Source organism: Numida meleagris, chromosome 17 (genome assembly GCF_002078875.1).
Source record: "Numida meleagris isolate 19003 breed g44 Domestic line chromosome 17, NumMel1.0, whole genome shotgun sequence".
NCBI lineage: Eukaryota > Metazoa > Chordata > Aves > Galliformes > Numididae > Numida > Numida meleagris.
This window is the reverse complement of record NC_034425.1, coordinates 10,253,407-10,279,926: the sequence shown is the minus strand read 5'-3', so window position 1 is coordinate 10,279,926 and position 26,520 is coordinate 10,253,407. Positions and strand designations below refer to the sequence as shown.

The window sequence follows — 26,520 nt, the reverse complement described above, 5'->3', positions numbered from 1 at the left end:
GGGGGGGCCGCCATGTCAGGAGCCGCCCTGAGGTGGCTGAGGGCTGATGGGGCCTCAGCCCCGAAGCACCGCGGTGCTGCGGGCGGGCTGGAGCTGGCTGCTGTTCTACGGGAGCGGGTGTGCGGACGGGGCTCCGTGCCGTGGGGCGGCCGGCAGGGCTGTCCTGTCATCGTGCGGCCCTGCACGGAGCAAGGGGCGGACTGCGCGATCCGGTCGGTGTTTGTGCCCCCGTACTGGTACCCCCGTACCCTTCCGCTGATCGGAAGGGAAGCTGCCAGCCGTGCTTCTCGGACAGCTTTCCGCACGGAGGCGATCTCCATACGTGGCCTGTGAAATAACGCTTTATTCCTGCAGGCTGCAGTGGAGGAGGAGCGGAACGGAAGGCAGGCAGCGTTACACGTAAGGAGCGCGGCTGCCTGCAGCTGTAGCAGGTGTTTGCTGCTCGCTCCGCTCCTGCCTGGAGCCGGGCCGGCAGAGCAGCACGAGGTGCCGTTCTGAGGAGCAGAGGGATTTTCACTGATCGAGAAATCACGTCTTGAGCTCTTCTGAGCTGCAGTGGAGAGCTGCTGTTCTGAGCCACCTCTGGTGATGAGGCAGTAATAGCAGCTGTGAAAACTCGGAGATATGGAAGAAATAGGTGTAACAATGAGGAATGAAGTCAGAAGAACAGACTATGGATACAAAGACGTGGAGGGTGAGGGGAGAAAGTCTGCAAGAAGTCGTGAAGAGTGGGATTGGGAGTCAGAGAAAGGAAGGCTGGAAGAGTTTTAGAGAAGACACGTTTACGCTTTGTAAAGCAATATTGGGTTTGTGTCTGTGTTACTTGGGAACGGCTTCAGTGAATTTGTGAGAACTTCACAAGAGAAGGTTTTTAAGAACAACATACCAGATAAATGGAGAAGCAGATAAATTAATGTCTGAAGGAATTCTTCCAAAGCCTTTTTTGGTTGCCGAAATATTTTGGAGTGCTTTCAGATTTGGAATGCCGTTCTGTCACTGGGGAACATGGTTACAAAAGGAAGTAAGGGGGGGAATGAAACGCAGTTTCTCAGTACCTGTGTTCACTAAAGGGATCGTCTCAGCCTGCTGCTCACAAAGAAAACCCTGTATGAGGCAATCCCTCCTGTTGCCAGCCAAGAGGAGAGCTCCCCTCCCCCATTTTATTGACATGTGTAACGAAGGAAGGTTCTCTGGGGACCTGAGTAAAGGAAGGAGAAAAAGCGTCGTTCTTGACTGGATTCTTTCTGCGTCTTTGTGGTCTAGCTGAGCCTGAGTGCCATGTGGAAAAAGGGTGGGGTGTTGGCGCTCCCATGTTTACATACCAGACAAGGGTACCGTTGTTTGCATGGCCAGGATGCATGACTGGGCTCTCCTCGAGCCTTCTGAGCTTGTACCAGCAGCAGCCATCTTGTAAACCCTCAGTGCACGAGGACCTGGATTCAAGTTGCAATGATGGATGGAGTCAAATCCCCACTTCAAAACAACTGAAAACACACTTTGCTTTCTCAGCAGCATCTTTTTTCAGTCTTCTCCTCTTACGTTAGGTAACTGGGCAAATAGATTTTTGTCTGATCATAGGTAACGTGAAACCAAGAGCTAAGTAATATACTGTGCAGTATTTGGGAGGGCTTTGAGGCAAGGAAGTGGTCCAGCAGAAAGCAGTGTTCGCTTGCTGGTGAAAGTTTGGAGTTGGCATAGTTAATTTTTCTTAAATCTCTAGGTTTTCATTTGTTAAAATGAATATTCCCATGTGAACATAAAAAAAAAAAACCTCAACAAATAAAATTGTAAGTAACATAATGCTTCAATGCTTGTATCACAAGTGGAGCCTGGATCTTGAAAGTCAAGCCAAGGATGAACAAAAAAATGGAACTGATTTGGCTGATTTTTGATGGCCAAAGAGACACTTTGGAGATGTAGAAATACTTAAAAAGGAAAAATCACTTGAACAATTGATTCAGAACAATTTCAGTGATTAAAAAAGGTACTAGAGGAAAGGTATTTGTTTATGCTACAAATGTATAATAATAGTCACAGAAAAATGGACTTAAAGGCTTGCTTATATGATACACGTATTCCTGTACACTGCACACTTCTAAAAGAGTAGTCTTAATTTAGTAATAAAATAGGTGTGCCCTGTCATATGGGATGTGTGTGTGCTCCCCAGTGCCTGTAGGAGTGCTGCCTGCTTCTCAGGTGAAGGGATGCGTGGGCTGTGGGTGTGACAGCTTGTGGGTGGCAGGGCACAGAGCTGAAGCTGGGAGTCCCAGCTGCTGGGAAACATGCTTTCTTTTCCCAGTTAGTTGAGGGTTAAGCAGTTTCTGCAAGCAACTGACTGGAAAATGAGAAGTTTTGAACTAGGTTGTTAGATTTTAGTGCTGGCTATGCCTCTGCTGTTAAAGGGGCAGGAAGGATCAAACGCAAGGGATGAACTCCAGTCCTTTCTTTCTCCCTGATGCACGAATGCAGTATTATGACATGTGGTTAATTTGAGCCTGGTAAAAGTAAATCTTGTGCTTAGAGAGAGGTCAGTTTCTGAGTAGCTTATTTCTGAATGTATCTAAGTCTCCTGGGTTGAGGAAAAGTGATGATATCGTCTTAAAACCAAAACTATAGCTGATTTTTCTCTTAGGCTTTCAGTGCCAGAATTCCACAAATCTCATTTTCCAGCTCCCTTTGGTGTGAGCAGAGACCTGGCAGAAGACTTGTTTGGGATCTCTCCTTGATTCTCCCCCGCTGACTGCAAATATCCCATGTAAAAAAAAAAAAAAAAAAAAAAAATCACTTCTTCTCTAAGAGCAGTGTGGAGCTGCTGTCCTTGGCAGCAAGAATGAAATCCTGCTAATTATTAACGTTTTGAATAAATCTGTCCTCAGGCTTTCCTTTTCCATGGTGGCTCACCAGCAGGTGGTCAGAGGTACCTGCATTGCCTCACGCTAACTGCAGGGTTGCCTGATCTCCTAGAGCTCAGTTAGGTGCTGCATGAATGGCTCTGTGGTCATTGCGCTCTAAATTCTGCCTCATTTGAGTGGAAAGGAGCATGCTGCTGTTACTTACTCTCTGAGTTTGTACAGTAGTGTCTGGAAAAGCCTGGTCAGAGATTAGGGCTTTGTTGAGTCCCAGAAAAATGATGGTACCTACCCCAAATGCCTGGTGATCGGGGCTGGAGGGGTGTTTGGTCAGCGTGCTGGCAACAAGGGAAGACTGGAGGACGGCCCTCCAAGGGGGTACTCCAGGGGCTGTTGGGAATGGGTACTGGATATGAAGGTGTTGGTTGTGAAGGTGTAGGCGGAGAACTCTTGGTTGGGAGGAGGGTGCAAATGCTCACCCTGCCTAAGCTTGTGAGGGATTTTATGAAAAGTGAGAAGGGGTTGTATGTGAAAGTGAAGATGATAATAGCTTGAGGCTGATGGCAGTAACAAGTAAGGGGAGGCGGTGCTTTGGGACCTTTTCCTGTTTATAGGAAGTGGTCAGCTCTGCTCTGTTTTCTTTCTTCCCATGATGTATCCTGTTTGCTTAGGATCGCTTGTTCAGGGCTGTGAATCTCTGCTCAGTAACTGGCAAGATGCTTGTAATTCACGTGGCTTCATTTTCTGATTCTTGCCATGCATGTGGATGGTGTGTTTTAAAAAGTCTGAAACCCCAAGTTTATAATTGTTGGGGAAATAAAGTCTGGAAGTGTCCGCTAGGACTGATTCTGCCTTTGTGTAGCCGGCATGCAAATGGAAAGACATTAAGCCTTGTCTAGGTGAACTGAAGGCAAAAATAAAAGTCTCTCTTGTCCACTGTAAGATATCACATTCTCTTAATGCTGCCTGCTGTGCTCACAGCAGTGCTCTGTGCTGCAGTCCTCTCCGTCCTTTGGTACAGACCGTGGTTCACGCTGCAGGTAACCAGTGAACGAGGCTGTTCCAGGTCGCTGTATTTCCCCTTTCTGTGTGCTAGGTACAGGGTGTTGGGTGAGCTCAGCACAAGGAAATGGATATTTAGATCTCCAGAGATGCTGTACGCAGAATACAGTCAGCTTTAAAACGTCCTCTGATGTTCTTTTGAGGAGATGAATATTACGTGCATCAAGTAGCTTTATGATGCCAGACGGTTAATTAGATCAGGGGGCTACAGGGATGTGGATGAGTCAGTACTGAATCGTGCCTTAGGATTGTACATGGGATGCCATCTGTTGGATGGGGAGATGACTTAATGCAGCCATTAAAGGGGAAAGAAATGGTGTTTTAGCGTAACCTGCTTGCCAAGATGGCAGACATTACTGCTGCTGCAGCATCCAACATTGCTGCTTGTGTGATTGCTGCCGTGCCCCTCTGTCTCCATGCAATTCTTGTTGGAGATGGTGTTGTTCAGTCCATCGTAGCTGTCATGCTACCAGCTGTAGTGCAGTGGCTGTGTTCAGCCTCCAAGGAGGCTGCAGGCTACGGGGAGAAAAGGGTTCTGTGTACATTGGAGGGAAATGGTTTTCTCCTTCTCCTCTAGATGAGAGTGAAGCCATTATTTGTGCACGATCTCCATTTAGCAGCAATTGCTGCTCCCTGCTGTCGGTGGGAGTGGCGGTGGCAAGCAGCCAGTAGGTGCACGTGGCAATTAGTGCGATTGTGGTGCCCGGTTTGGAAGGGGATGTAGGAAGTGGAGGATGTTTCCTGCATTATATAGATCGCATTTCCAAATACTTGGCTCTTTTTGTGGAGCATAATTAGAGATCTGACTTGCAAATAGCTTTTCTCCTCTCTCCATTTAGGCGTTTTGTGCACAGATTGCAAGATAGCGCAGCTCTCTTGCATGCTTAGGAAGCTGATTCTGCTGAAAGTCAGGCTGAAGGCGCTTGGCTGTTCTTACAGATCCCTCTGAGGAGCTGTCGTCTTGGGTCACTTAGAAAAAGTCTCTTTTCCCTTGAAAAAGAGCTTGGGAATTCAGTTTGGTGGCCAAGTGATAAAATGGAGGGGATTTCAGCATCAGAGCAGTGTTTGAGAAGATGCTTAAACGTGGATTTGGTTTTGAGTGGGGAGTGGCTTGGGCTGATTCATTGCATGATGGAAAGGAGTGAGATGAGCCATAAGCCTCTCGGGTACCGAGCACGTAGGAAGAGAGCCTGAGGGCAGTAACCCGCTGCACCAGACTGGCAGCCGCCTGCTGGCTCCTCTCGCTTGCTGCCCTCCGGTGGTGGTGACACATCACCTGCTGCGAGTTCAGGTGGTGCTGTCTCTTCTCATTCAGATACAGGGGAGAAATGCAACGCTTCTCAGCGTCAGAGCTGTGAGCAAGCTGTTCTCCCCAGGATTGCATCTTGGCGGTGTTTAGAAACACAGCACGGAAGTGGACATGCTTTCTGCCTACTACGTGGAGTTGGGAATAGTTCGAGTTAAACATGCATTTGTGGTTTTTCCCCTTTCCCAGCTGATGGAATGGACCCATCCGCAGTCGTGATTATCGTCACCTATAGGAGCTGCTGTTCGCTGTAGAGTGGCTGTGGGTCAGGGGCAGGATCGTGGGGCAAGGTGTGCTCCCAGGCACGAGAGGACAGGCTTAGACCACGGTTGTGACCCTAATTGCTTATCTTGGCCTCTTCCTTCCACTTTGACTTGCATGATTAGGGCACTTTAAAGGTAAGACCATGGCTGCCGCTGGCTTCGCTGAGTCCAACTGCCCGTAAATATTTGGTTCCGAAAGATCAACTCCATTGCACCCTTGAGTGTTTTCAGGTGGGTCTGTCCGTTCTGTGTTTTTGTCCCCTAACATGGGACATCCCTAATTGCTTCCCTGAGGCTTTGGTTACATCAGAAGTAATTCTGTTGTGTGTGACAGAGCACGTGACAGCAGCCCAGCCCAAGGGTGTTAATGAAGAGCTGGGCACACCTGCCCCGGCTTGCAGCCAGGCTGAGGCCTTACATATGTTGTGGCTCTGTGGAAGCCATGAAGTGTCCAAGTCTGATGCAGCTGGTCACATAAATGCCTTGCTGGTCACCCCCACTGCTGAGGGAATACTCTGTTTGGGAGATCCCATCAGCCAAGGCTCTGGTAACAAAAGAAACTGGAATATAAATCAGTGACGGTGTTTTATTTATCTTCTTCTGTTCTCTGCTGGTGATGGTCACATCCCCGATCCAGTTGCAGTTACTGGTGTTTGGAGCTCACGGGATGGTGGTTCTGTCTCTGTAGCTATGTCTCTCTCTCCGCAGCCTGTGGAGGCAACAGATGATGCCTTCTGGGACCAGTTCTGGGCAGACACAGCCACTTCAGTGCAGGATGTCTTTGCCCTTGTGCCAGCTGCAGAGATCCGAGCAGTGAGAGAAGAATCGCCTTCCAACTTAGCAACTCTGTGTTATAAGGTAAGGATGGCATTATCTTCCTCGGTGCTTTGCTGGTAGGAGGTATCCCTTCACTGAGCTCTGTGGCTCCCAATGGGGGATAGGTGCCCTGTTGTTTCCTTGCACCACATGCTGCGCTTGCTTGTTCCTATCTGCTCCCAGTGATAACTCTCAGTCTTGCTTCGTTTTACCGCAGTTCTTCCCTTGTGCTGTCTCCTGGCTTCTGACAAACAGCAGCTTCTGAATTGACGAGAGTTGGGGAGATCTAAACTGACCTCTGTGTCCTCTTTCTACAAAAAGTGAGAGTAAAATGTGGGCTCTTCTCCCTGCTGGAAATAGTTGTGTTGGGAGACATGGTCACTGCAGGGCTGTGTATCCAGGAACCCTAGATCTAAGATATCATGGTCAGAGGAGCCTGCAGACTTCTGCTCATGTCCAAGCTAATGCTACCTGCCTTTTGTTTCCTGCAGGCTGTGGAGAAGCTGGTGCAGGGAGCAGAGAGTGGCTGCCACACAGAGAAGGAGAGACAAATTGTTTTGAACTGCAGCCGGCTCCTCACCCGTATCCTGCCTTACATCTTTGAGGACCCAGACTGGAGAGGTTTCTTCTGGTCGACTGTCCCTGGGGCTGGCCGAGGAGGGGTCTGTCTCTTGGCACTTATTCTCCTTTCTGGAGGGTACGGGGGGGTTGCAGTGAGGAAGCGTTTGAGGGCAGCTGCACTATCGTTCTTTCTGTTTATGCGGAAACTGGGTGGCATCTTCTGAGTCATTTTCTTTTCTTTGATTCTTGGTGCTCTTCCTCTCACCCTCAGCTGCTCTGCTCAGCACAGATTGCTGTGTCATCTGAAGATTTCACTTGGGTGTGTATTTGTAGGAGAGAGCTGGTATGTGAGGGAAGGCTTTTTCAGTATGAGAAGTGTGAATTGAAATCAATGTGAAAAGGATCAGGGTAAAATACTGTTCTGCAAATAAGAGAAATAGTGCTGAAAACATAGCTGAGGTAGGCCAGGAATACATATTTACCTGTGTTCTCCCTTGGCAGCTGCTGTTTTATGCATGAAGAGTGCTCTCCTGGAAATTTCTGAATCTGCAGGTCAGCATGACTGTGCTGAAATGTGTGGTTTCCCCTGAATATTACGAGTACTGCAGTGTTTTGGAGGAGAGTTATAGGGAATTGGCAGTGGTTGGTACAGTATGGACCTTGCGCTATCTCTGCCTGTTACCTCTAATCTGTTTTGCCCGAGGCCACTTCAAGGGGAAAAGAAAGCTTTTGCTAGCAGCACTCTGCTGTGTGATCTGTGTGATTGGGAGGGTGGTTGTCCACCTTTGATCCCTGCAGAGGCTGAGAGTGCTGGAGAGAACTGACTGTGGAGTTGCTAGATCCTGCTGCTTTGGGAAGGAACACCTGGTGCCTGATGCCCTGAGCCAACAAGGCTGCTGTTACAACTGCTTTTCCACCTTGTTCAGCAGCTGGAGGAGGGAGTTCCTCAGCCTTGGAGTGGTGGGGTCACCCCAAGGTGATCCAGCCCACTGAAGCCCTCCTGATGCATCATGCCTGCTGGATGTCAGTGGAGCTGTTGTGGTTCACATTGCCCCATCATTCAATCTCCTACGGAATCATAGAATCATTAAGGTTGGAAAAGACCTTTAAGATCGTCTAGTCCAACTGACAACCCATCCCCACCATGTCCATTGACCATATCCCTCAATGCCACATCTCCACAGTTCTGAGCACCGCCAGGGACGGTGACCCCCACCACACTGGGCAGCCTGTACCATTGCATCACTGCTCTTTCTGAGAAGAAATTTTTCCTAATATCAACCTGAACCTCCCCTGGTGCAACTTAAGGCCACTACCTCTTCTCCTACTGCTGTTTTGTTGCTGCTTTGTTTTCTGAGGTCGTTGTCTTCAGGCCCTTTAGCTTTAAAAAGCTCACTTTTTTGAAGAAATTCCCCTGAGTCTCTCTGCACTTCCCTGCTCTCTGGGCCCTGTCAGGCAGCTGCTCCAGGAGCACACTGGCTGCTGTTAAACCCTTTCCCCTCTGGAGCGTGTTGGGCCTGCTCTTCCCTTCTTGCATCTCAGCAAAAAAAAACTCTCTCCCCATATGAGTCCTGAGAGAAATCAGTACTACTGCAAGCTCAACCTTTAATTTGAAATGAACTAATAAAGCTTTTACGTCCCCTGCTGGAAACTGCTGTCCTACAGGCCAAGTGTCAGGAGGAAGCAGCTGAGCTGGCTGGCAAGGGATGATGAATAAAGCCCCAAGAACATGGGAAGGGTGGGGTCACATCTGATCTGGGAGCAACTCTTTTGCTGACTGAAAGCTGATTTCTCGCTTGGAACTGAAGAGGAGGATGGTATGCCCAGAGCGTCAGTAAACATCTCTGTGATTATCCTTAGCCTGCCCCATGATGCAATGACAAGTTGCACGGGTCCCTCCTCCTGTAGAGGCTGGGGGATGGGTGTGTGTGGATGCACACCCTTGAAGGGGTGCGGAGCACAAGCCCTATGAGGAGCGGCTGAGGGAGCTGGGATCGTTTAGTCTGGAGAAGAGTAGGCTCAGGAGTGGCCTTATGGTTCTCTACAACTACTTGAAGGGAGGTTGTGGTGTGGTGGGAGTTGGTCTCTTCTCCCATGTAACAGCAATAGGGCGAGAAGGAACGGCCTCAAGTTGTGCCAGGGAGGTTCAAGTTGGCCGTTAGGAAATAGTTCTGCTCCAAGGGAGTGCTCAGGTGCTGGGATGGGCTGCCCAGGAAGTGGGGGAGTCACCGTCCCTGGAGGCGTTCAAGAAACGTTTGGATGTTGTACTGAGGGACATGGCTTAGTGGGGAAGTATTGGTGATAGGTGGACTGGATGGTTCTGTGATTCTAAGCACGGTGCTGGGATTAGACAGGGACTGTTAGGGTTATGCTGTGTTTAGGTACAGGATGTGTGACAGTTTTTAAAAGACACAAATCTTTCAAAAGATTGCTGGAAAATTGTGTGCCTTCCCTGTTGTATTGAGATCTATTGGCTTATGCGTCTCCCATTTTTTGGATGTCGTGGTTCCCAGAGCCTGCAGGGACTTTTTCTGGCAGCTGAGACTACGTTAGCAAAGGTGATTCTTGACTAAGAAGTCCCCTTGGACCCTAATGCTAGTCCAGGCAGAAGCATCTTTGCTGCCTGATGGCTTCATCTGTCTTCTCTAGGCATCTCCTTACATCTGGGATCTGTCTGACGGTGTCTTTCCTGCAGTTGCTGTGGCAGACGTCAGAGCCATGGGTATTATCTTGGGCAGCTGCCTGTTGTGAGTGCAGCGCTGTGTGTCACGTGCAGGCCGGCAGAGATGGATAAGCTCCTGCCATTCCTGCTCCCTGTCTTTCCCTACAGCACCTGTGTGTGGTGGGGAACGCCTCCTATCCAGGATGCTCTTTGACAGGCAGGATCTGGCAAGGTTTCCTGTGGCAACAGTTGCAGAGAAGTAGCCATGCATGATTCAAGTGATTGCTTTCAATGCTGAAGACAACAAAATCCCCTCTGCTGTCATGCTCGCTCTGCCATGGCAGGCTGAGATGGCCCCTTGCTGAGCTACACAAAGCCTCTCCCTCTTGTGTGGCTTCCAGTTCTGGGCAGCCCATGCAGGACTTTGAGAGGTTTTACATCTGTTAATACTGCTGCCTGCCTTCTTCCTATTGCTGTCTCTGTGCACCATCCAAATTGCCTTCTTCATTTCCTGTAAAACACTCTTCTCTGCAGTGATTCCTTTCTTTCATCCTCTGTAAGCTAAACATCTCCACGTGGCAGTGTCCATTGCTGCTCTTCTATTTTCTTAATACCTGTAGGCTGGAATACTTCATCCACTCAGTTTGGTCACATTAAAGACCTTGTTCCCATATAGGCATCACTGTCCAGGGGGGAATTTCTTGCTTCTCCTGAGTGGATTTTGCACGTTTCTCCCTCTTGTTCCTTTGTAACTTCTTGTATATTCATGGAGAGTGCATCGTCTCTTGCTGTGTTATACAGTGTTGATGTATGCTCTTTGCTAAGCCTGTACTAACAATACTCTTTCACATTTCTCACATTTAGGGAGATGAAGATGATGAAAATGCCCGGCCGCTGGCTGAGTCGTTGCTCCTTGCTGTTGCAGATCTGCTCTTCTGTCCTGATTTCACTGTGCAAAGCCACCGGAGAAGCACAGTGGTGAGTTGAATCATGAGATTATCTACGCAGAGATAGATTAGCTGTATGATGGGGGACCCTGGAAGACCCCAGCAGCTTCCTTACAAACCTTCAGGCAGGAAAACATGGAGTCACTGAGCCTGAATGCAAGGTGACTAACGTTGATCGATGGTTTGGGTTCAGTGGGTGGTGTCTTCTGAAACAGGTGTTCTGAGATAGCTGGGTGAATGTCAGCTGGAGGGGCTAGTGTTTTCCTCTGTTCTACAGCTTACCTGTCAGGAAAATGCGGTCATGCTGGCAAACGTCTGCTCTTCTGTTGTTTCCAGCAGAGCAGAGACCTTGAGCACCTTGTTCCTCTCACTGGCAATTTGGTGCTGTCCAGGGCAGGAAATTGCTGTTTGCCTGATTGCAGATGCTGTGATGTGAATGAGTAGATATTTTCTGTTGTGTCCTTCCACCTTCTCTTTCTCTGTGTCAACGTAGTAAAGACAAACGTACTTCAATACTTATGGTGACTGTCTTTACTTCAGAGGAATTCTCTGAAGTAGGGATCTCCTAGCAGATGTGCAAAGAACTTACTCTTGTACTTCTCCCATCTACCCAGTCGAGACTCTGTGGTGTCTATTGCTGGTATAACCTATAACCAAAAGTGGGTAGCCCACCTTTTTGTTAGAGCTTTGAAGTAAAACCACACTAAACCAACATGTGTGTGACAACTGCAAAAATCCTTGACAAACCTGAGTACTAAATAGTTTGCTCAGAATTTCTGAGTGGTAGAAAAAGAGTTGAAATCTGTCATCTGGGGATAATGGGATGAGGCTGGACCAGAGCTACCCCTGTGCTAAGAGAAGATGGGAAACAGATGGACTTGCTGTTCTATGCTGCCACTTGGGATGGATTGTACAAGTGAGAGTGACAACAGTTGCTTCTGGCAGAGTCCCTCTCGCTGCCCCTGTGATTTCTCCCTTGGCAGCAGCCTGCCTGGCTTTCCAGGGCTCTGAGCAAGTTGAATTAGACAATGGGATCACGAATGCTTTGTGTTCTTTGCTGTTAGCTGTCTGTCTGCTGCTTGCAGCCTCTGCAGTCCTTGCCCAGCTGTCTTTCCATCTCTGGATTTGGTTTGACTTGTTCTCTAGTGTCTAATTGCAGGTTAAGAGAACGGACAAGGGTACAACCACCTCATGCTCATAGCAGAACAGCATACGGCCCCAGAGGTACAGGTTGACAGTTGCTGAAGTAGAACTGAGTACAGAGGAAGAATAGATGCTGGGAGGGAATTGTCAAAGGAGAACTAGGAATGACCCATGCTTTTTTGCTGTTTGCCTTCCTTTCAAAGTCAGCCTTGACATTATGGCTGGAAACTGGGGATTCCTCTGTTATGCACAGTGTCTGCACCTGTATTTTGTCACTTACCTGCAAAGGCTGAGCTCTCTGAAGATATAAGCACCTAGTTTTTAGATCTGGGCAACTGCTGTAATGATGACTAGTAGCATCCTGTCTCCTCCTACTGTTCCGGCATAGTCACACATGATAGAAGCAAATACGTGGATGTAATTTTATTTCTATCCACAAAGCCTGTGGTTGGAGGTGATGTTCAAGACTTGATTGTGGAGGGAGGTCTTAGGTGCTCCAGTTTTATCAAGAGTTATTCTGAGAAGCTGGGTGAGGAATCTGATGGTGGGTGAACTCCAACCTGTCTGCAGGAGCCAAGTAGAGTGGCAGGAAAAGCAAGGACTGTTGAGGAAGCTGCAGTTGATTCTGTGTTAGAAGTAGCTGCTGTCAGCATGCTGGTTTTGTGGGAGTTGTGGCTGGTGTGCTAAGTGCATCTTGGTTGCCCGCAATGAGATCATTACCATTGTGGGCGGGAAGGAAGTTATGCAGCGGGAATCCAGGGCAATTAAAAACAGTCCTCTGGTCTGCTTTCCCCAGTTACAGGGAGGAAAAAAGGTTGGTGGTAGAATTTGCTTAATTAAACTTAAGGAAAGAGACAGACAAAGCATGCCAAGAGTACTAGATGCAAATATATTCTATTCATCTGGGCCCTTGCTTCCAGTCATTTCTGGAGGGTCAACATGTGGTTTGCAATGGCTTCTTGTCTCCACAAGGCTGCTTCAACCTAAGCTTAACTGGCCATGACAAAGGGGAAGGGCAAGCTGCTGTGGTTCATCTCCTCAGATTGCAAAGCAAGAGTCTGGGAGTCATGCCAGGAGGTATCAAGGAGCTGAGAGGGTTCTTAGTAGGAGAGGGAACATGCAGTTATCTTCTTGTTTTACCCACTGAAAAAGCAAGTCACAGCATGATGCACTTTTAGTGTAAGTTAGGGGTAATTTGCTGCAGAGGAAGGGCCTTGTTTTGCATGGTGCCCAGTGCCTCAGTAGGTGCTGCCTGAGTGAGGCTGGTGCATACAACTCAAGTGTCAGGATGCATCTCTGCTGGTTTCTTTGCTGTTGTTGAGTGGGGCTGAACTGCCTTGGATACTGGTAACCACTGTCTTCTCTTGCACTTGCCTGTGCTCTGACCTCCTGTTTCTCTCTATAGGACACAGCAGAAGATATCCACTCCATTGACAGCTGTGAGTACATCTGGGAGGCCGGAGTGGGCTTTGCTCACTCTCCACAGCCTAACTACGTTCATGACTTGAATAGGTAAGAGGGTTTGCCAAGGCAGAATGGAGAGAAGCTGGGCTCGGGAGATTGGGGCAGTCCGAGGGAGACGGGCTGTCCTTGCTTCTTGAGGCACTTGTGACTTCCGCAGAGCCCTTGCCCCTTTGTAATCCATTGTGTCTGGCAGCAAAGAGAAAACTGGTTGTGCTTTTGAGTAGTTTTTTGTAGTATGATATGGGAGTATGAATGTCTGTGATAGAAACTGTCAAAATGATGCTTTAAAATGACGTAGGAACTATCTATTGTATTTCTTGTTTTCAAAAGGCGGCATTTTGTCCAGTGCTTATGAATGAAATGTTGCTAATGAGATGGACTCAGCTTTCTGTAGGAAGCACTTTCTAGATGGGACTGAGCTTTTCTTCTATGTTGTTGTGGTGATTGTGCTTCCTGTGCTTCAGTCCAGGACTTGGCCTCTTCTTCCCTTCTTTCAGGACAGAGCTGCTTAAGCTGCTGCTGACCTGTTTCTCTGAGGCCATGTATCTGCCTCCGTCTTCAGACAGCAGCAACACCAACCCCTGGGTGCAATTCTTCTGCTCTACAGAGAACAGGTGAGAGTGGAAAGCTGAGTGCTAGAGAGAGAAATACATTGAAATACTTCCAAAGGAGTATGCTGGTAATGGGTGGGCACAGGACTTGGACAACAGCCTCTAGCTATTGGAAGTAGCATGTCGTGTTCACATCTCCATTAGCATCTCTGCTTAGTGAGAAACGTTCCTCATCAGCAAAGGGCGAAACTGAGCATGATGCTTACTGGAGGTGGATACTGGAGTGGTCCTTATCATGTGGGAAAGGCAAATACGTTCCCCTGCTGTAGATCCTGTCCCTAGTGGCACTTCATTGAGTCAGCAGTGTTGGTGGTGGCAGGTGAATGCTGCCCTCTGGTGACATTGTCTCCTCTGGGACTTTCAGCTGCCCGTTCGGGGGCAGCACAGTTTGGTCTTTCAAGAGTCTTTAAGGTCCTGTCTCTTTTTTCATGTTGTTGCCTGGGATTTCACTGGGAGGCCACACAGTGTTTTTTGTTTTTTTTTTTAACCTCCCCTTTGTTTTTAGCTCTAGTGGGAGATGAGTGTCAACTCTTGTCCCTGTGCTGCTCAATCACTGACCACTGTCATAGGTTAGAGTTGGGTGGATTAGAGAAGGTGCTGGTGTTTTGTTACAATCGCAAAATTTTGGGGAGAGATGCCTATCTCTCCCCAAGGCAGCACCATTTGCTTCTTGCTTCTGCCTTCTGAGAATGTTTTCTCCTGCCCAGACATGCGCTGCCCCTCTTCACCTCACTCCTGAATGTCGTCTGTGCCTACGATCCGGTGGGTTACGGGATTCCTTACAATCATCTGCTTTTCTCTGACTACCGTGAGCCCCTGGTGGAGGAGGCAGCCCAGGTGCTGATTGTCACTTTGGACTACGACAGCTCCACCAGTTCAAGTCCCACTGTGGATGGCACAACTACTGGCACGGCCATGGATGATGTGGATGTGAGTGCACTGGGATCTGTATTTGCTGCTTTCCTGAATGCTGTGATCCTCTTACAACAGCCTTTGCTGAACGTAGAGCTGCTCTGTAGGGCACGGCAGCACTCCTTTCCTTGCAGTCTGCTATCTCTGGCCCAGTCCTCTTCCTTTCCTGTAGGACACTAAGCAACCACAAATGACCAAGCCAGCAGGTTTTGGTCACTGACTTGAATCAGGAGCATGTAAGTAAAAATTCCCTTACTCTACTGATTCTGGAAGTGCTCTATCTCGTAGCATTTAGAACTGGATCATTCAGAGAGCAGAGCTTAAATGAGAGATGTGAGCCCCTAGAACTACTGGTTACGCTTGACTCCTGACTAAATCTTGTAATTCCATAAGCATTTCATTCATTGTCTTTGAATACAGCCTCCGGGACCAGACAATCTGTTTGTGAATTACCTCTCAAGAATACACCGAGAGGAGGTAATGTGCTCCAGTGCTGAACTACTTCCTGTCTGATTTCATGCTGATTGAGCTAGCCCTGGGCCCACCACAGTCTCTCTCCTGGTCTGCTGGCAGGATTTCCAGTTCATCCTGAAAGGAGTGGCCCGTTTGTTATCAAACCCGCTGGTCCAGACCTACCTGCCCAATTCTGCCAAGAAGATCCAATTCCATCAGGAACTTCTCGTCCTCTTCTGGAAACTCTGTGACTTCAACAAGGTGTGGATCTGCTTGTTGTTGAGCTCTACTCTTCCTTACTTGTTCCCCAGAGCCTGGTGTGGCTCTGGCTGGACAGAGCTCTGTTGGGAGGTTGTGGGCAGGTAGTTAGCACTGACTGTGGTGCTCCTGTCAGCAGCACTGCTTCCAGCTGGGTGGGCTGGGACTAGTCTGGGTCCAGGGATTGCTTGTGAGAAGAGCTCCAGCTTCTGAAGGTCACTGCTTGAAGCCAAGTGCAGGAGCAATTAAAGTAACTACAAATAATGGAGATGAAGTGGTAGCACATATCCCAACCTCTGTGATGTTCATCAGAGGCTGGTTAGCTTGAGGCTACCTGGCCTGAGCCCTGTGGATGGTGGATAAAACAGAATATTCTTACAACTGCCTGAAATCCTTTCCTTCCAGAAATTCCTCTTCTTTGTGTTGAAGAGCAGTGATGTTCTGGATATCCTTGTCCCAATCTTGTATTTTCTCAATGATGCCAGAGCAGACCAGTGTAAGTTGGTTATTTTCATTATTTGGGATGATCTGTGCCTAGCAGTTGAACTAAGATATTTTTAAGATGCTTCCTCTCTCCCACTGAGATTGCTGCTTGAGTGCATGTTCCTAGCCTTCTGCAGGCATGGCGAGGAGTAGTTCAGTTCGACGGATGTTGATGTTTGTAATGGACTTAGAAGCAGGGCATGGTCTACACCACAGCATGTGGAAGGAGTGTCTTTAGCATGTGCTAATGCTTTCTGAGTCCTTATGTCAAAAGCTGCCTCCCGGATCCTAAAAAGAAGAGGAAAAAATGAGCAGTTTTCTCTTGCCTTTGGTATAAATTAGTCATAACTCCATGCTGGACTGCTGGAAGAAGTCAGATCTTTCCTACTATGGTAATTAATTTACATCAAGAACATAATGAAGAGCATAATCTACCTGAGACTTTGTGTTGTACTGGCTCCATACAGGCTTGAGGCAGATGCTGGCACTGGCAGCTCTGTGTGTGATGTTCCTTAGCAGGGTACTCTGGTGTCTACAGTTTCTCTTTCAGTCCCATTGTGTTTCTCCTCTCTCCTCACTGCCCTCCTGTTTTCAGCAGTCCTTTGGCATTGGTGTGGTAGTTTTTTTTGTTTTGTTTTTCTGCAGCACGAGTGGGCTTGATGCACATTGGGGTTTTTATCCTCCTGCTTCTCAGTGGGGAGCGTAACTTTGGGGTGCGACTGAACAAGCCGTATTCTGTACGAGTGCCTATGGACATCCCTGTCTTCACAGGGACTCATGCGGATCTGCTCATCATAGTGAGTACAGCTCTAGGAGTTCTTTTCTTTCCCTCTTAACCCTTGTTTCAAACCTCCCCAAACTGAGTGAGGAAGCAGAGCAATTTACTGACCCTTCCTAGATTACCCATCCACTGAGTAGCTAGAAAGTGTGTGGGGTGTATCCAAGCACTGGTGGGGTGGTTGTCCTCTGTTAACCTGAGGTGGTGTGTCTGGCAGGGGGCACATGTTGTGCAGATCTCAAAGAACAAGATCTGGGATGGAGCTGAATTGGTGTTTGAAGGACTCTGAGTCTGGCGCAGCGGGATGAGTGGGTGATCTCTAGCAGACATGAAGGCAGGAAATCTGACTGTGTTGCTGGCTCTGTCCCAAGTAAAGAGTTGCATGGAGCGTGTTTGACAGAATGAGGACAACAATGTCCTTATCAAGCTTGACCCCACAGCTTTGGATTGCTGCAAGATTTCATTCATCTTGCAGTCTATAGTGATGAGGGCTCCAATACTGCCAACACACAGCTGTGCATTTTGCAGTACTGGCCTTGCGTAGTACTCTTCTGGCATGTTGGTGCTTATTTGTCAGGGAGGAATTTCTCATCAGCTTTTGATTAAACCTCCTAAAGGAGATTACCGCTAGAAGGCAGAGGAAGAATCCACCTAACAGAACTGTTCTTGATGCTACATGTTTTGCTATTACATTTCGTTAGTTTTAGATCAGCTGTGTTTTCGTTATGCTGTGTACTCTATAAGCATGCCTGCTAGAGGTGGGGAGGCCAAAACTGGAAATGTCTGGGCACGTTGTGGGGCAGCTGAATATTTCCGTGCCTCTGAGCATGTAGTTAAGACATGTAGGACAAACGCTGGAGTTGGAAGTTTGCACTAAAATCAGACATGAGATCATTAGCTCCTTGGTATGTCAGGCAGCTATCGTTAAGGTTCAGAGCCAAAATCCACTGGAGGTGAAGATAGTTCTTACTTCCTGGTAACTTATTGTTGTCTCGGACTGGCTGTGCATTTTGGAACAGCTCAGTCAGTTTCTGTTTGCAGTATTGTAGAGCCATAATCATATCCCCAAAGGATTCCTTGTAAATAAAAGCTTGCGCTCTTGGAGCACGAGTCTGCAGTGAGAGCAGTGTTCTCCACCTGTGTAATTGTGGAGTATGCAAGGCCCTGCCTAGGAAGGAATGGTGTCAGGAAGCGATTAGTGTGGGGGTGGCACTGGTTTTGGTTGAGAGGGTGCTTTCAGTAAGGTTCTGCCTTGCTCAAGAACTCTTTTCCCTACTGTAGGTCTTTCACAAGATCATAACTAGTGGGCATCAGCGTCTGCAGCCTCTCTTTGACTGCCTGCTCACCATCATTGTGAACGGTAAGTGCTACTGCATGCAGTGACAACACATAGAGGGGTCAGCTGCTCTTGCTCTGTCTCCCTGCACTCCTGCCTGTGCCAGTCAACATTTAGCAGTGTCAGTGACCGTTGCTGGAAACTGTGACCTTTCTAGTCCGTGCTAGAGGTGCCCGCTGCAGATCACCCCTGTCTTCGGGCTTGTTGCCTGAGCTCAGTCAGATGGGACAGGGTGACAGCAGGGTTCCTGGGGCTGCCCTGGGGTGGCAGAGAGGCGTTTGCCTGCCAGCCCGGTGAGGGTGGTGGCAGCGCTATTCTTCTCCAGCAGGGAGCGTCACATCCCCACGGTGACACTGTCTTCCCTTGGGTTTTACAGACATTCAGGTGGCTCTGATTGTGCAAGGTTTTCAGAAGGGACATGAGCTGTGATACTACTGGTGTAAAACTGCACGAGACATTCTGAAGGCAGAAATTTTTGCTTTTGTTAGTCCATATATCTACTTACAGTCTTTTATTTTTGGAAATGTTTCTGTAGAACCCTGTTGGGCTCAGCTATTTGGTGAAGCTTTCCCTGAAGTGCAGGGTGAGGAGATGGCAAAAGTGATGTTTTAAATGGTGTTTTTGTGTGGGTCCCTGGTTCTATTTCTAACTTTCAAATGTTTGCCTTCCGTAGTGTCTCCGTACCTGAAGTCTCTTTCCATGGTAGCTGCTAACAAGTTACTCCATCTCCTGGAGGCTTTCTCCACCACCTGGTTCTTGTTCTCTGCTGTCCAGAACCACCATCTCGTTTTCTTTTTGCTGGAAGTTTTTAACAACATAATTCAGTACCAATTTGATGGTAAGAAACTTCTGTGTTTAGTGGGTTTACACTACTTTAGTCCAAGAGAACACTGGATGCAAATTCAGAAGAAGTACAAGTTCACAAGAGTGGGGAAGAGAGGTAGCAACCAGCTACGTGAAGATTTGTCTAGGATCTAGAAGTTGTGTTAGTAGGTAACTGGGGTTGGGTTAGGGCAAAATGAGACAGCAACTATTTATCAGCATAACCTCAGCCTTAACAGACCGTAAAATGAGATGGACAGAGGGGAAGGAGAAAGGAAAGGGAATGCGTAAGGCTTCAACACTTACTAGCTGGATGCTGCTGTGAAACTGCTCGTGTTGCTCAGCAAAGTAGTTGAGGGAGAAAAACAACTTCCATCTCCTGAAATGTTTGAAACTGTCTGACAGTTCTGCTCTGTCTGATCTGTGGGGCTGAAGACCAAACAGCCCCATCCAAAGAAAGGTCTAGCACTTGCTGCCTCTCCAGTAAATGCCTTATCCTTTCCCTCCTGAAGGCATGACAGTTGTTTGCCTCCAGGAAATGAGAGTGAGGTCCCTTAGCCTGCGAGGAGCTCTTCTTCCCCGTAAAATTTAATGTTTTGCTTTAAAACTGCAAGTCAAGAGTAGTCACTCATCTTACCCACTGGAATACTAGCAAGTGGTGGATTCCCGATCCTGAGACAGCCTTTGTGACTGTGTTTTATATTGCATTTTGAATGATGGCTTCATTCCGTTTCCTGCTACCATAGAGATTATATGATTTGGGGCCTTTTGGCTTTCCTATTTCTCCTCAATTGGAATACCCCTGACTCAGCTTGTGAGCTTCTTACTGAAAGTGGAAAAGTGTGGAATCTTTTCCTCCAAAACAGGTACTATCATATGGCTTAAAGTGTCATTTTTGTTTTCACGTGTTTGAATATCACTCTCTAACCAATTACTTGTCAACCTTCCAGCCTAGAAAAGATTTAACTTGATTTTCTTATGGCTTTATAATGGATAAAAGGTTACATAACTCTGCTCTTTATTCCTTGCACCATTACCTTTATGAGTTCACAGGGTCTCAGCAATCAGGCTTCGTATTGCCAGTGAGCTAGACTGTGTTGGCAGAGCTCTTTGAGTCTTCCTTCTCTACTCGTTTTGTTACTGTAATTCCCAGGGAACTCTAATTTGGTCTATGCTGTTATCCGCAAGCGGAATGTATTTCACCAGCTGGCCAACTTACCCACGGACTCGCAGTCCATCCAGAAAGGTCTGCAGCGCAAGAAGAAAACTCCTGAGCCTATTTCTCGCACCAACTCCCAGGACGGAGCCTCCATGGAGGGGTCACGTCCCGCTGCCCCTGCTGAACCAGGGACACTGAAGACAAGTTTGGTGGCTACTCCAGGTCAGCATTAGTTTATCTTTGTAATAGGAGAAAAGTTTGTTTTCACTGTGAGGTACAGAGGACTCACCCTTTCACTGGGTGTGGGAAGAGATTAAGAGTTTACGTCTGTGAATGACATGCTGCCTTTCAGTCTCAGTTTTAGGTCAGTTTATCCAAGCTGAGGGCAGGTCAAAGTAAAACGCTGTCTCAGACTTAGTGTCTACATGACCTTTTCTCATAATTTTGACTTCTTGCCTCAGTTTAATGGTATTCATGTGAACTTGTGCCTGTGTTGCATCAAGGAGTGTTTTCCCAGGGGCAAGTGAACTCCTTTGGGGTGATGAGATCAAGGCTGCATTTGCTGTTCTTGTTGAAAGGAGAGCATTTCAGGTTACAGCTGATGCATAGAGTGTCTGTGCTTGGTAGGGCAGAGAAAGAATGCCCAACTTTTAAACATATTTAACTCACTTGTACTTCTGAGTTTTTTATGTTTTGAACATAGGGATTGACAAGCTCACAGAGAAGTCACAGGTGTCAGAGGATGGGACCATGCGTTCGTTGGAGCCTGAGTCTTCACAGCCTCTGCCAGAGGGTAACCCGCCCTCAGCTGTGAGTGATGGGGAGCCCTGGAGTGGGGTAAGGGCAGGCACTGCCTATTTGGGCATGTTTAGGGGAGCACCCTTGCGTCCTGATCCTCCCTGCTGTGTTTGCTTGTGTGTATATGCACGTAGATCTTTGGTCTCGGATGGATAGTTGCCCTCCCTGGCTGCAGCTGTACTGTTTGCGTGTCTGAATGTTTGCTGTGGTGCCATAAAGCAGACAGGAGGTGAGGGGCAGTAAAGCACTGGGTGTGGGATATGCTACTGGGAGAAACATCACTGCTGTCCAATGGCGCTTCAAGTCACCTGCACCTGTCCCAAGGGATTGTGGTGTGTCAGACTGTCTGAATGATGGCTTCTTTTTGTGTTCTGTCCTGATTCCAACCTATTGAGTTAAGATAAACTAATAAGAGGCATTGGATGAATTTTAGGATCCTCACCCTTATGACTGACTTAAGTTCCTTTCTTTATCTTTTGCAATGTAAATCCCTTATCAGCCATAAACATTTCAAATGTTTCTTGTGAAATGTTGAACAGCACTCACATTTCAGTGTAATTCCGTGTCACCTCTCCTAAATATATCAGCTGGCTGCAAGCCTTTGGATGACAGCTGGAATGGAGGCAAGGCTGTGGGAGACACGAGGAAAGAGGAAGAGAGTAGAGTCATCTGAAGGAGATAAAAGTTTTTATGCTTTTATGAATTCTATTTTTAGAAGCCTGATGGGGACAGGGCACAGAGGCTGAACAGTAAGGCTTTGTCTGCAAACACTGCAAAATAATATTGCTATTTAGGCTTTGAATAAACTGGAATGAACAGCATTCTTGAATAGCCTAGAACCCATTTTACTTATCCTTCTTGGCCTTCCCTGATGCCACATGAAGGACCATGGTCAGCAAGATGTCTTTAATCTCCCTTCATTAAGGGATTTTTTTTGCTGAGAACTTGCAGGAGAAGAGTTTTCTTCTTCCAAGCAGCCTCTGAAAAAGAATCATGGATCATTACATGTCTTTGTCCAGCAGCTGGTTTGAGCTGTTCCCCAGTCACAGAACACTGCCAGCTTCCAGTGGGTTGCAGCACAGCTCTGCTCCAAACCTGCTGTTTCTGGTTGCAGAGGTGACGTGAATGAATCTGTCCAGTGACGTCCTTCTGACGCTGAATGTGGAGGTGTAGAATGGCTGTTGGAAGGAAATGCTGATACTATTTGTTTAGTTGAAAAGTCAGATGTAGACTGTAGTAATGAATGGTCAAGATGTATTGCAAAAGGAAAAGCCTCTCCATGTTTACCTTGTGCAGAGATTGATAGTGATTTTTAAAGGGCTTTCATTCTGTTCCATCATGAATATTGGGATGTTTCCTTGGCTGACCTTGAAAGTCAAGGTGGTAGTGATGTCTTTTATCTAAGAGAAATGAAACCAGAATGAGGGAGAGAAGAAGAAGAAAACATTAATGAGTCGTGAATTTTTGGCCAGAGCTTTTCAAAGGTCACTTAGTGACCGTGTTCCTGTTTGGGGTATGAGTGTATAGTTCCTTGAGAGGGCGTGGTTAGGAGTTGCTGAGAGCCCACCCTTGGAAAAACACTCTTCAGGATGTACCTAGAAGGGCACCGAAAAGTCCAGTCCTCAGTGTGCAGAGGTCTGTAAAGTTCACTGGATCAAAGCAAACGTTTTCAGTAAGGGGAGGCTTTGGGGTTTGATCTGTTCTAGGGACAGATTGATTTGTCTTTTCCAGCAGTGCTCTGGAAAAGTTGGTTCAGCAGGCAGTGAGTTCTATTTCTTGCTCTAACGTGTGACTTTATTATTTTTTTAAATAATATTTATTGATAGGAAGTGTCACATCCCCAGCGGGATCGAAGACGTCTCTCTAGTGCATCCTCCAGTGGACAATGGACCCCAACTCCTGACTGGGTAAGGAAATCCGAACAGATGAAGAAACAAGGAAGAGTTGTAGCAGAAATTACTTCTGCTGCACCCACACCTTTTGTCTTTTTTGTCTTTTTATTTTTATTTTTATTTTTTTTTTTTACATTTACCTTCCTTTTTTCCAAAGCAGAGACTTCCCCCGAAGAGCACATTTCTTTGGGAATATCTTTGACTTCTGGTCAAAACTTCAGAAGTGTATTATTTGGTTTTACCTGTGTTAAACTGATGCCCCAGTAGTTTCATTGAACGGCTCAGAATTCTATTGCTCCAGGATTTACTGTACTGTTATTGCATGCTCAGCTCATCCATCGCCTTTAGGATTTTTGTAAACTTCATTTGTTGCAGAAACAGTGGAGGTAATTGTAGGAGAACTGCTCATGCAATGTACTAATTTCCCTGTGGGCTTTGCCACTCGCAGGTGATGTCTTGGAAGTCAAAGCTTCCTCTGCAGACCATCATGCGGCTCCTGCAGGTACTGGTCCCTCAGGTGGAGAAGATCTGCATTGACAAGTACGTACTTTTCTTGTAAAGTATAACTGAAAGCCTTGCAGCGTTGGCAGAGGTGTTATTTTGCTTGTCAGGCTTCTTGTTTCTCTGATGCATTCTCAACTCCTTAGTCAGTGGAGAGGATGTTTGTTCTTGATAGCCACGGTCTCTGACAGTGTGTGTGTTTCTTTAGACTGATACTTTGTGCTGCGGCAGTTCTGGGGCTGTCTGTGGGACAGGCCAATTATGTTCCTGTTTTGTCTGTTTACAGGGGTCTCACAGATGAGTCAGAGATCCTCAAGTTCTTGCAGCATGGCACACTGGTGGGGCTGCTACCTGTCCCTCACCCCATCCTCATTCGCAAGTATCAGGCTAACTCAGGCACTGCCATGTGGTTCCGGACCTACATGTGGGGCGTTATTTATTTGAGGTAAACCTGTGGATGCAGCCTTACTCGATCTTTTCCAAACTTTTTAGAGAGAACTGCATGCACTTGGCCAGCTCAAGATTATCTCTCATTTAGAGGACAGAAAGACGCTTTTCCTCTGGAAAAGACTAGGGTGTATTAGCTGCTCCAAAAGTTTGAATGGGGCATGTGAAGGAAGTTGCTCTGGGAGTAGTGCTTGATTGGGGTTTTGTAGATTTTCTATTCCCTGCTACAGCTTCGAGAGGATGGTGCGAAGATTGAATACAAAGCTCTGCCTTTGTGGAATCTTGTAGGTATTGTCATCCATTGAAGGGCCGCTGTCTCTCAACCAGTGATTTCCTTTTTTGCAAAGTTGAAGGCGCTGTGTGTAGCCAGCTCCTTTAATCCTGGCTGTAAGATATGAATTCCATGTACCCAGCCACAGAGAGTAAAGTGAATCTTGTCTTTCTCTCCCAGGAATGTGGATCCCCCTATCTGGTATGACACAGATGTGAAGCTGTTTGAAATTCAGCGAGTCTAAGAGAGCACTTACCTCTACTAAGAGAAATACACTGGATCTAAGGACTTTGCTGTGTGCTGCTTCATCACAGCTGTTTCTGCATTTCACATCCAGCTGGGAGACCAAAAGGACAATCACTCCATTTACCTCCCTGTCATTTAAAGCTTTAATTGGGACCTGTGTGGACATCCCTCCCCCAGCTCACCTCTCTTCATTTACCCTTCACCATGAACCCTGCGTGAAAGATGTCTAAGGGATTGTCCATTGTTATGGTTGCACTAGAAGTCAGACTGTTCATAGCTCTTCTGTTATTGTTTTGCTCCTGGATTTGCTTTGGAAACCAATTTGACCCAGTCCTTGCCCTGGTCAGTGTCAGCATTTAATTGAAAAAGACTAACTGTAAATTGGGTGCAAGGGAGAAGCTGCTATTCCTGCAGGCAATGGGGTTTGGAAATTGTAGTTACTTTCAAGTGGCTCCACAGTGTTTCTGGGTCATCCCTTCTGGCTGCAGGTGTCTCCATGATGTCTCAGTTGTATATTGGTAGGGAAGTCTTTCCAATCCAAATGAAAGGAGAAGTTACTGAAGGGAAACTTTGTGTCTCAGCTCTGAATCTCTCTACTACTTTCCTGGAAAGCTGCTTAAGGAAGTCCTTTAGTATGTGACACTCTGGTGTGGTGGTTCTTCTTTGGCTTCCAGGCCCAGCATCCTGTCCTTCATGGGTGAGTGTCACTTTAGAAAGCCCTGTTTGATTCTTGTAAGCACACAGGAAGGAATGGACTGGCTCAGTGGGAGCAAGGAGGAGAGATGGTTAACTTCTATTGGACTTCACCAGTTGACTGAAAGGACACTGCCACCTGGGTTTGAAAGGAACCGTATCCTTCTGACTCTGCCTGTGGAGTGGAAGGGTCTTTTGCACACTACTGTCTGAGGCAAGAAATTGAGAGTGACTCTCAGGGAAGTTGTGGGAGGAGTTTGGAAGCCGTAGGAGGAAAAGCATCTCCGTGTCACTTGGGAGTGGAGAGTGAGTGCTGAGGCAAAATTTGATCCTTCGGGGCATTTTGCTAGTGACCAAGACAACAGATCTTTGCATGTATTGGGTTCCATGTATGCAAAGTCAGGGGAGGCAGAGCTGGAAGCAGTGGAAGACTGGCTGTTGTTGGCGTGGTTCAGCAGCATGTAGTTGCACTCTGGTAGGTGGAGGCATTCTGGGAGTCGTCAGATTGTATGTTCTGTAGAGAGGGGCCGTTGTCTTAGGCCTGGGAGGTCTTTAGACAAGGAAATGCGAGAGGTCCTGTCATGAACTGAGACCTTTCCCTCTTCACCAAAACTTAATCCTTGGTTCTCTGGTCTCCAGCCTGGGGGATCACTGGGCCATGAGCTGTTTGCCATAGCTTAGAACAAGTGAGATCACTCCTTGGAAACTGGTCTGGCACTGTTAAGTAAGGGGACGAGTCTGCTGCACAGTCTTGTTCCTTGTAACCCTTCCCTAAGTTTTGGAGCTAGAGTGATACCAGCATGGCTGACTGCCTTCCATCTCCTAGAGAGAGTGCTGCTGTACTGTACCACTGGCACCTGCTGGTTTGCAGGCAGGTGGTTTTCTCTGCTTTTGGCACTGAAAGTAGACTGGAGCCCTGGGGCAGCTGGGAGCTAAAATAAAGCCTGAATGGTTTTTCTGATGGATAAGAAATATGAGAAATAGAGGTTAATTTCCTCACCCCTTCCCTGTTCTATCTCCACTCCACTTTGTCATTTAGCACTACGCTCATCCTGGTGCAGTCTTTGTTCAGATGTCAGCAGGGTGAGATCTCTGTTTTACTAGGAATCTCTCGTATATAAGAATGTGATTTGATGGGGCCAGCCTCTGACTGCGTGGCACTCACACCTCACAGCCAGAACGGGACATCTCGTGTCCCGTGTGCTTGCCTCTTCCCTCCTGTGGATCTACTGATTCCCATGATTTCTTCCACCTTTTCTGCTTTATTTCTTTGTGAGTTCCTTTGGAAACATTTTTTGTTTTTCTTGGTGTTTGGAGTCTAATCTTAGTTCTGTGAAAATCAACTTGCACTGTAAACTATTTGCTTAATTACAGAGAGAAAGATAAAGATTATCTGAAACATGCAATATGTGGCTTATTTTTTTTTACAGAGAGGTTTATAATGTTGCTTATCTTGTGCCTGGGTATTTTGTGCTACTGGGGGACCACGTGCTGGCTTCCTCTGCAGCACGTGGGATTTCTAAATCACAGATGAAGATTAGACTCTGGCACACGAGCCTGAACTGTGCTCTTTTGTCCAGTTCTGTGCTTACAGCATGAGACGTCATCAAAGGTAACAGCCTCAAAAGGTACAGAAGAGGAACCGGATCAAACAGGACGCAGGTTCCTGAACTGGTGAAGTGTGAGACTCGTAAAACAGGCGCCCTGGCCCTGGGATAGCTCTGGAGGGTGTTCACAGTTGACAAATGACAACTGACAAATGATGGTTACAACAGCTGGTTGCAAAC

At 47.3% G+C, this 26,520-nt stretch overlaps 1 protein-coding gene across 2 annotated transcripts in view; it reads left to right on the top strand.

Moving 5' to 3' along the window:
• The window catches only part of HID1 (HID1 domain containing), a 26,408-nt gene extending 269 nt beyond the window's left edge, over nucleotides 1–26,139 (top strand). The window contains exons 2-19 of one of the 2 annotated variants that reach the window (XM_021415156.1): nucleotides 6,189–6,338; nucleotides 6,788–6,958; nucleotides 10,384–10,497; nucleotides 13,015–13,121; nucleotides 13,571–13,687; nucleotides 14,392–14,614; nucleotides 15,017–15,073; nucleotides 15,170–15,310; nucleotides 15,713–15,803; nucleotides 16,436–16,587; nucleotides 17,850–17,928; nucleotides 18,578–18,742; nucleotides 19,880–20,107; nucleotides 20,589–20,695; nucleotides 22,510–22,590; nucleotides 23,024–23,115; nucleotides 23,363–23,521; nucleotides 23,975–26,139. In XM_021415156.1, the coding sequence (XP_021270831.1) occupies nucleotides 6,189–6,338; nucleotides 6,788–6,958; nucleotides 10,384–10,497; nucleotides 13,015–13,121; nucleotides 13,571–13,687; nucleotides 14,392–14,614; nucleotides 15,017–15,073; nucleotides 15,170–15,310; nucleotides 15,713–15,803; nucleotides 16,436–16,587; nucleotides 17,850–17,928; nucleotides 18,578–18,742; nucleotides 19,880–20,107; nucleotides 20,589–20,695; nucleotides 22,510–22,590; nucleotides 23,024–23,115; nucleotides 23,363–23,521; nucleotides 23,975–24,038 (2,298 nt within the window). In that variant the 3' untranslated portion in view covers nucleotides 24,039–26,139. Of the gene's footprint in view, nucleotides 1–6,188; nucleotides 6,339–6,787; nucleotides 6,959–10,383; nucleotides 10,498–13,014; nucleotides 13,122–13,570; nucleotides 13,688–14,391; nucleotides 14,615–15,016; nucleotides 15,074–15,169; nucleotides 15,311–15,712; nucleotides 15,804–16,435; nucleotides 16,588–17,849; nucleotides 17,929–18,577; nucleotides 18,743–19,879; nucleotides 20,108–20,588; nucleotides 20,723–22,509; nucleotides 22,591–23,023; nucleotides 23,116–23,362; nucleotides 23,522–23,974 lie in introns of both variants that reach the window. The other variant, XM_021415155.1, reaches the window with a different exon arrangement.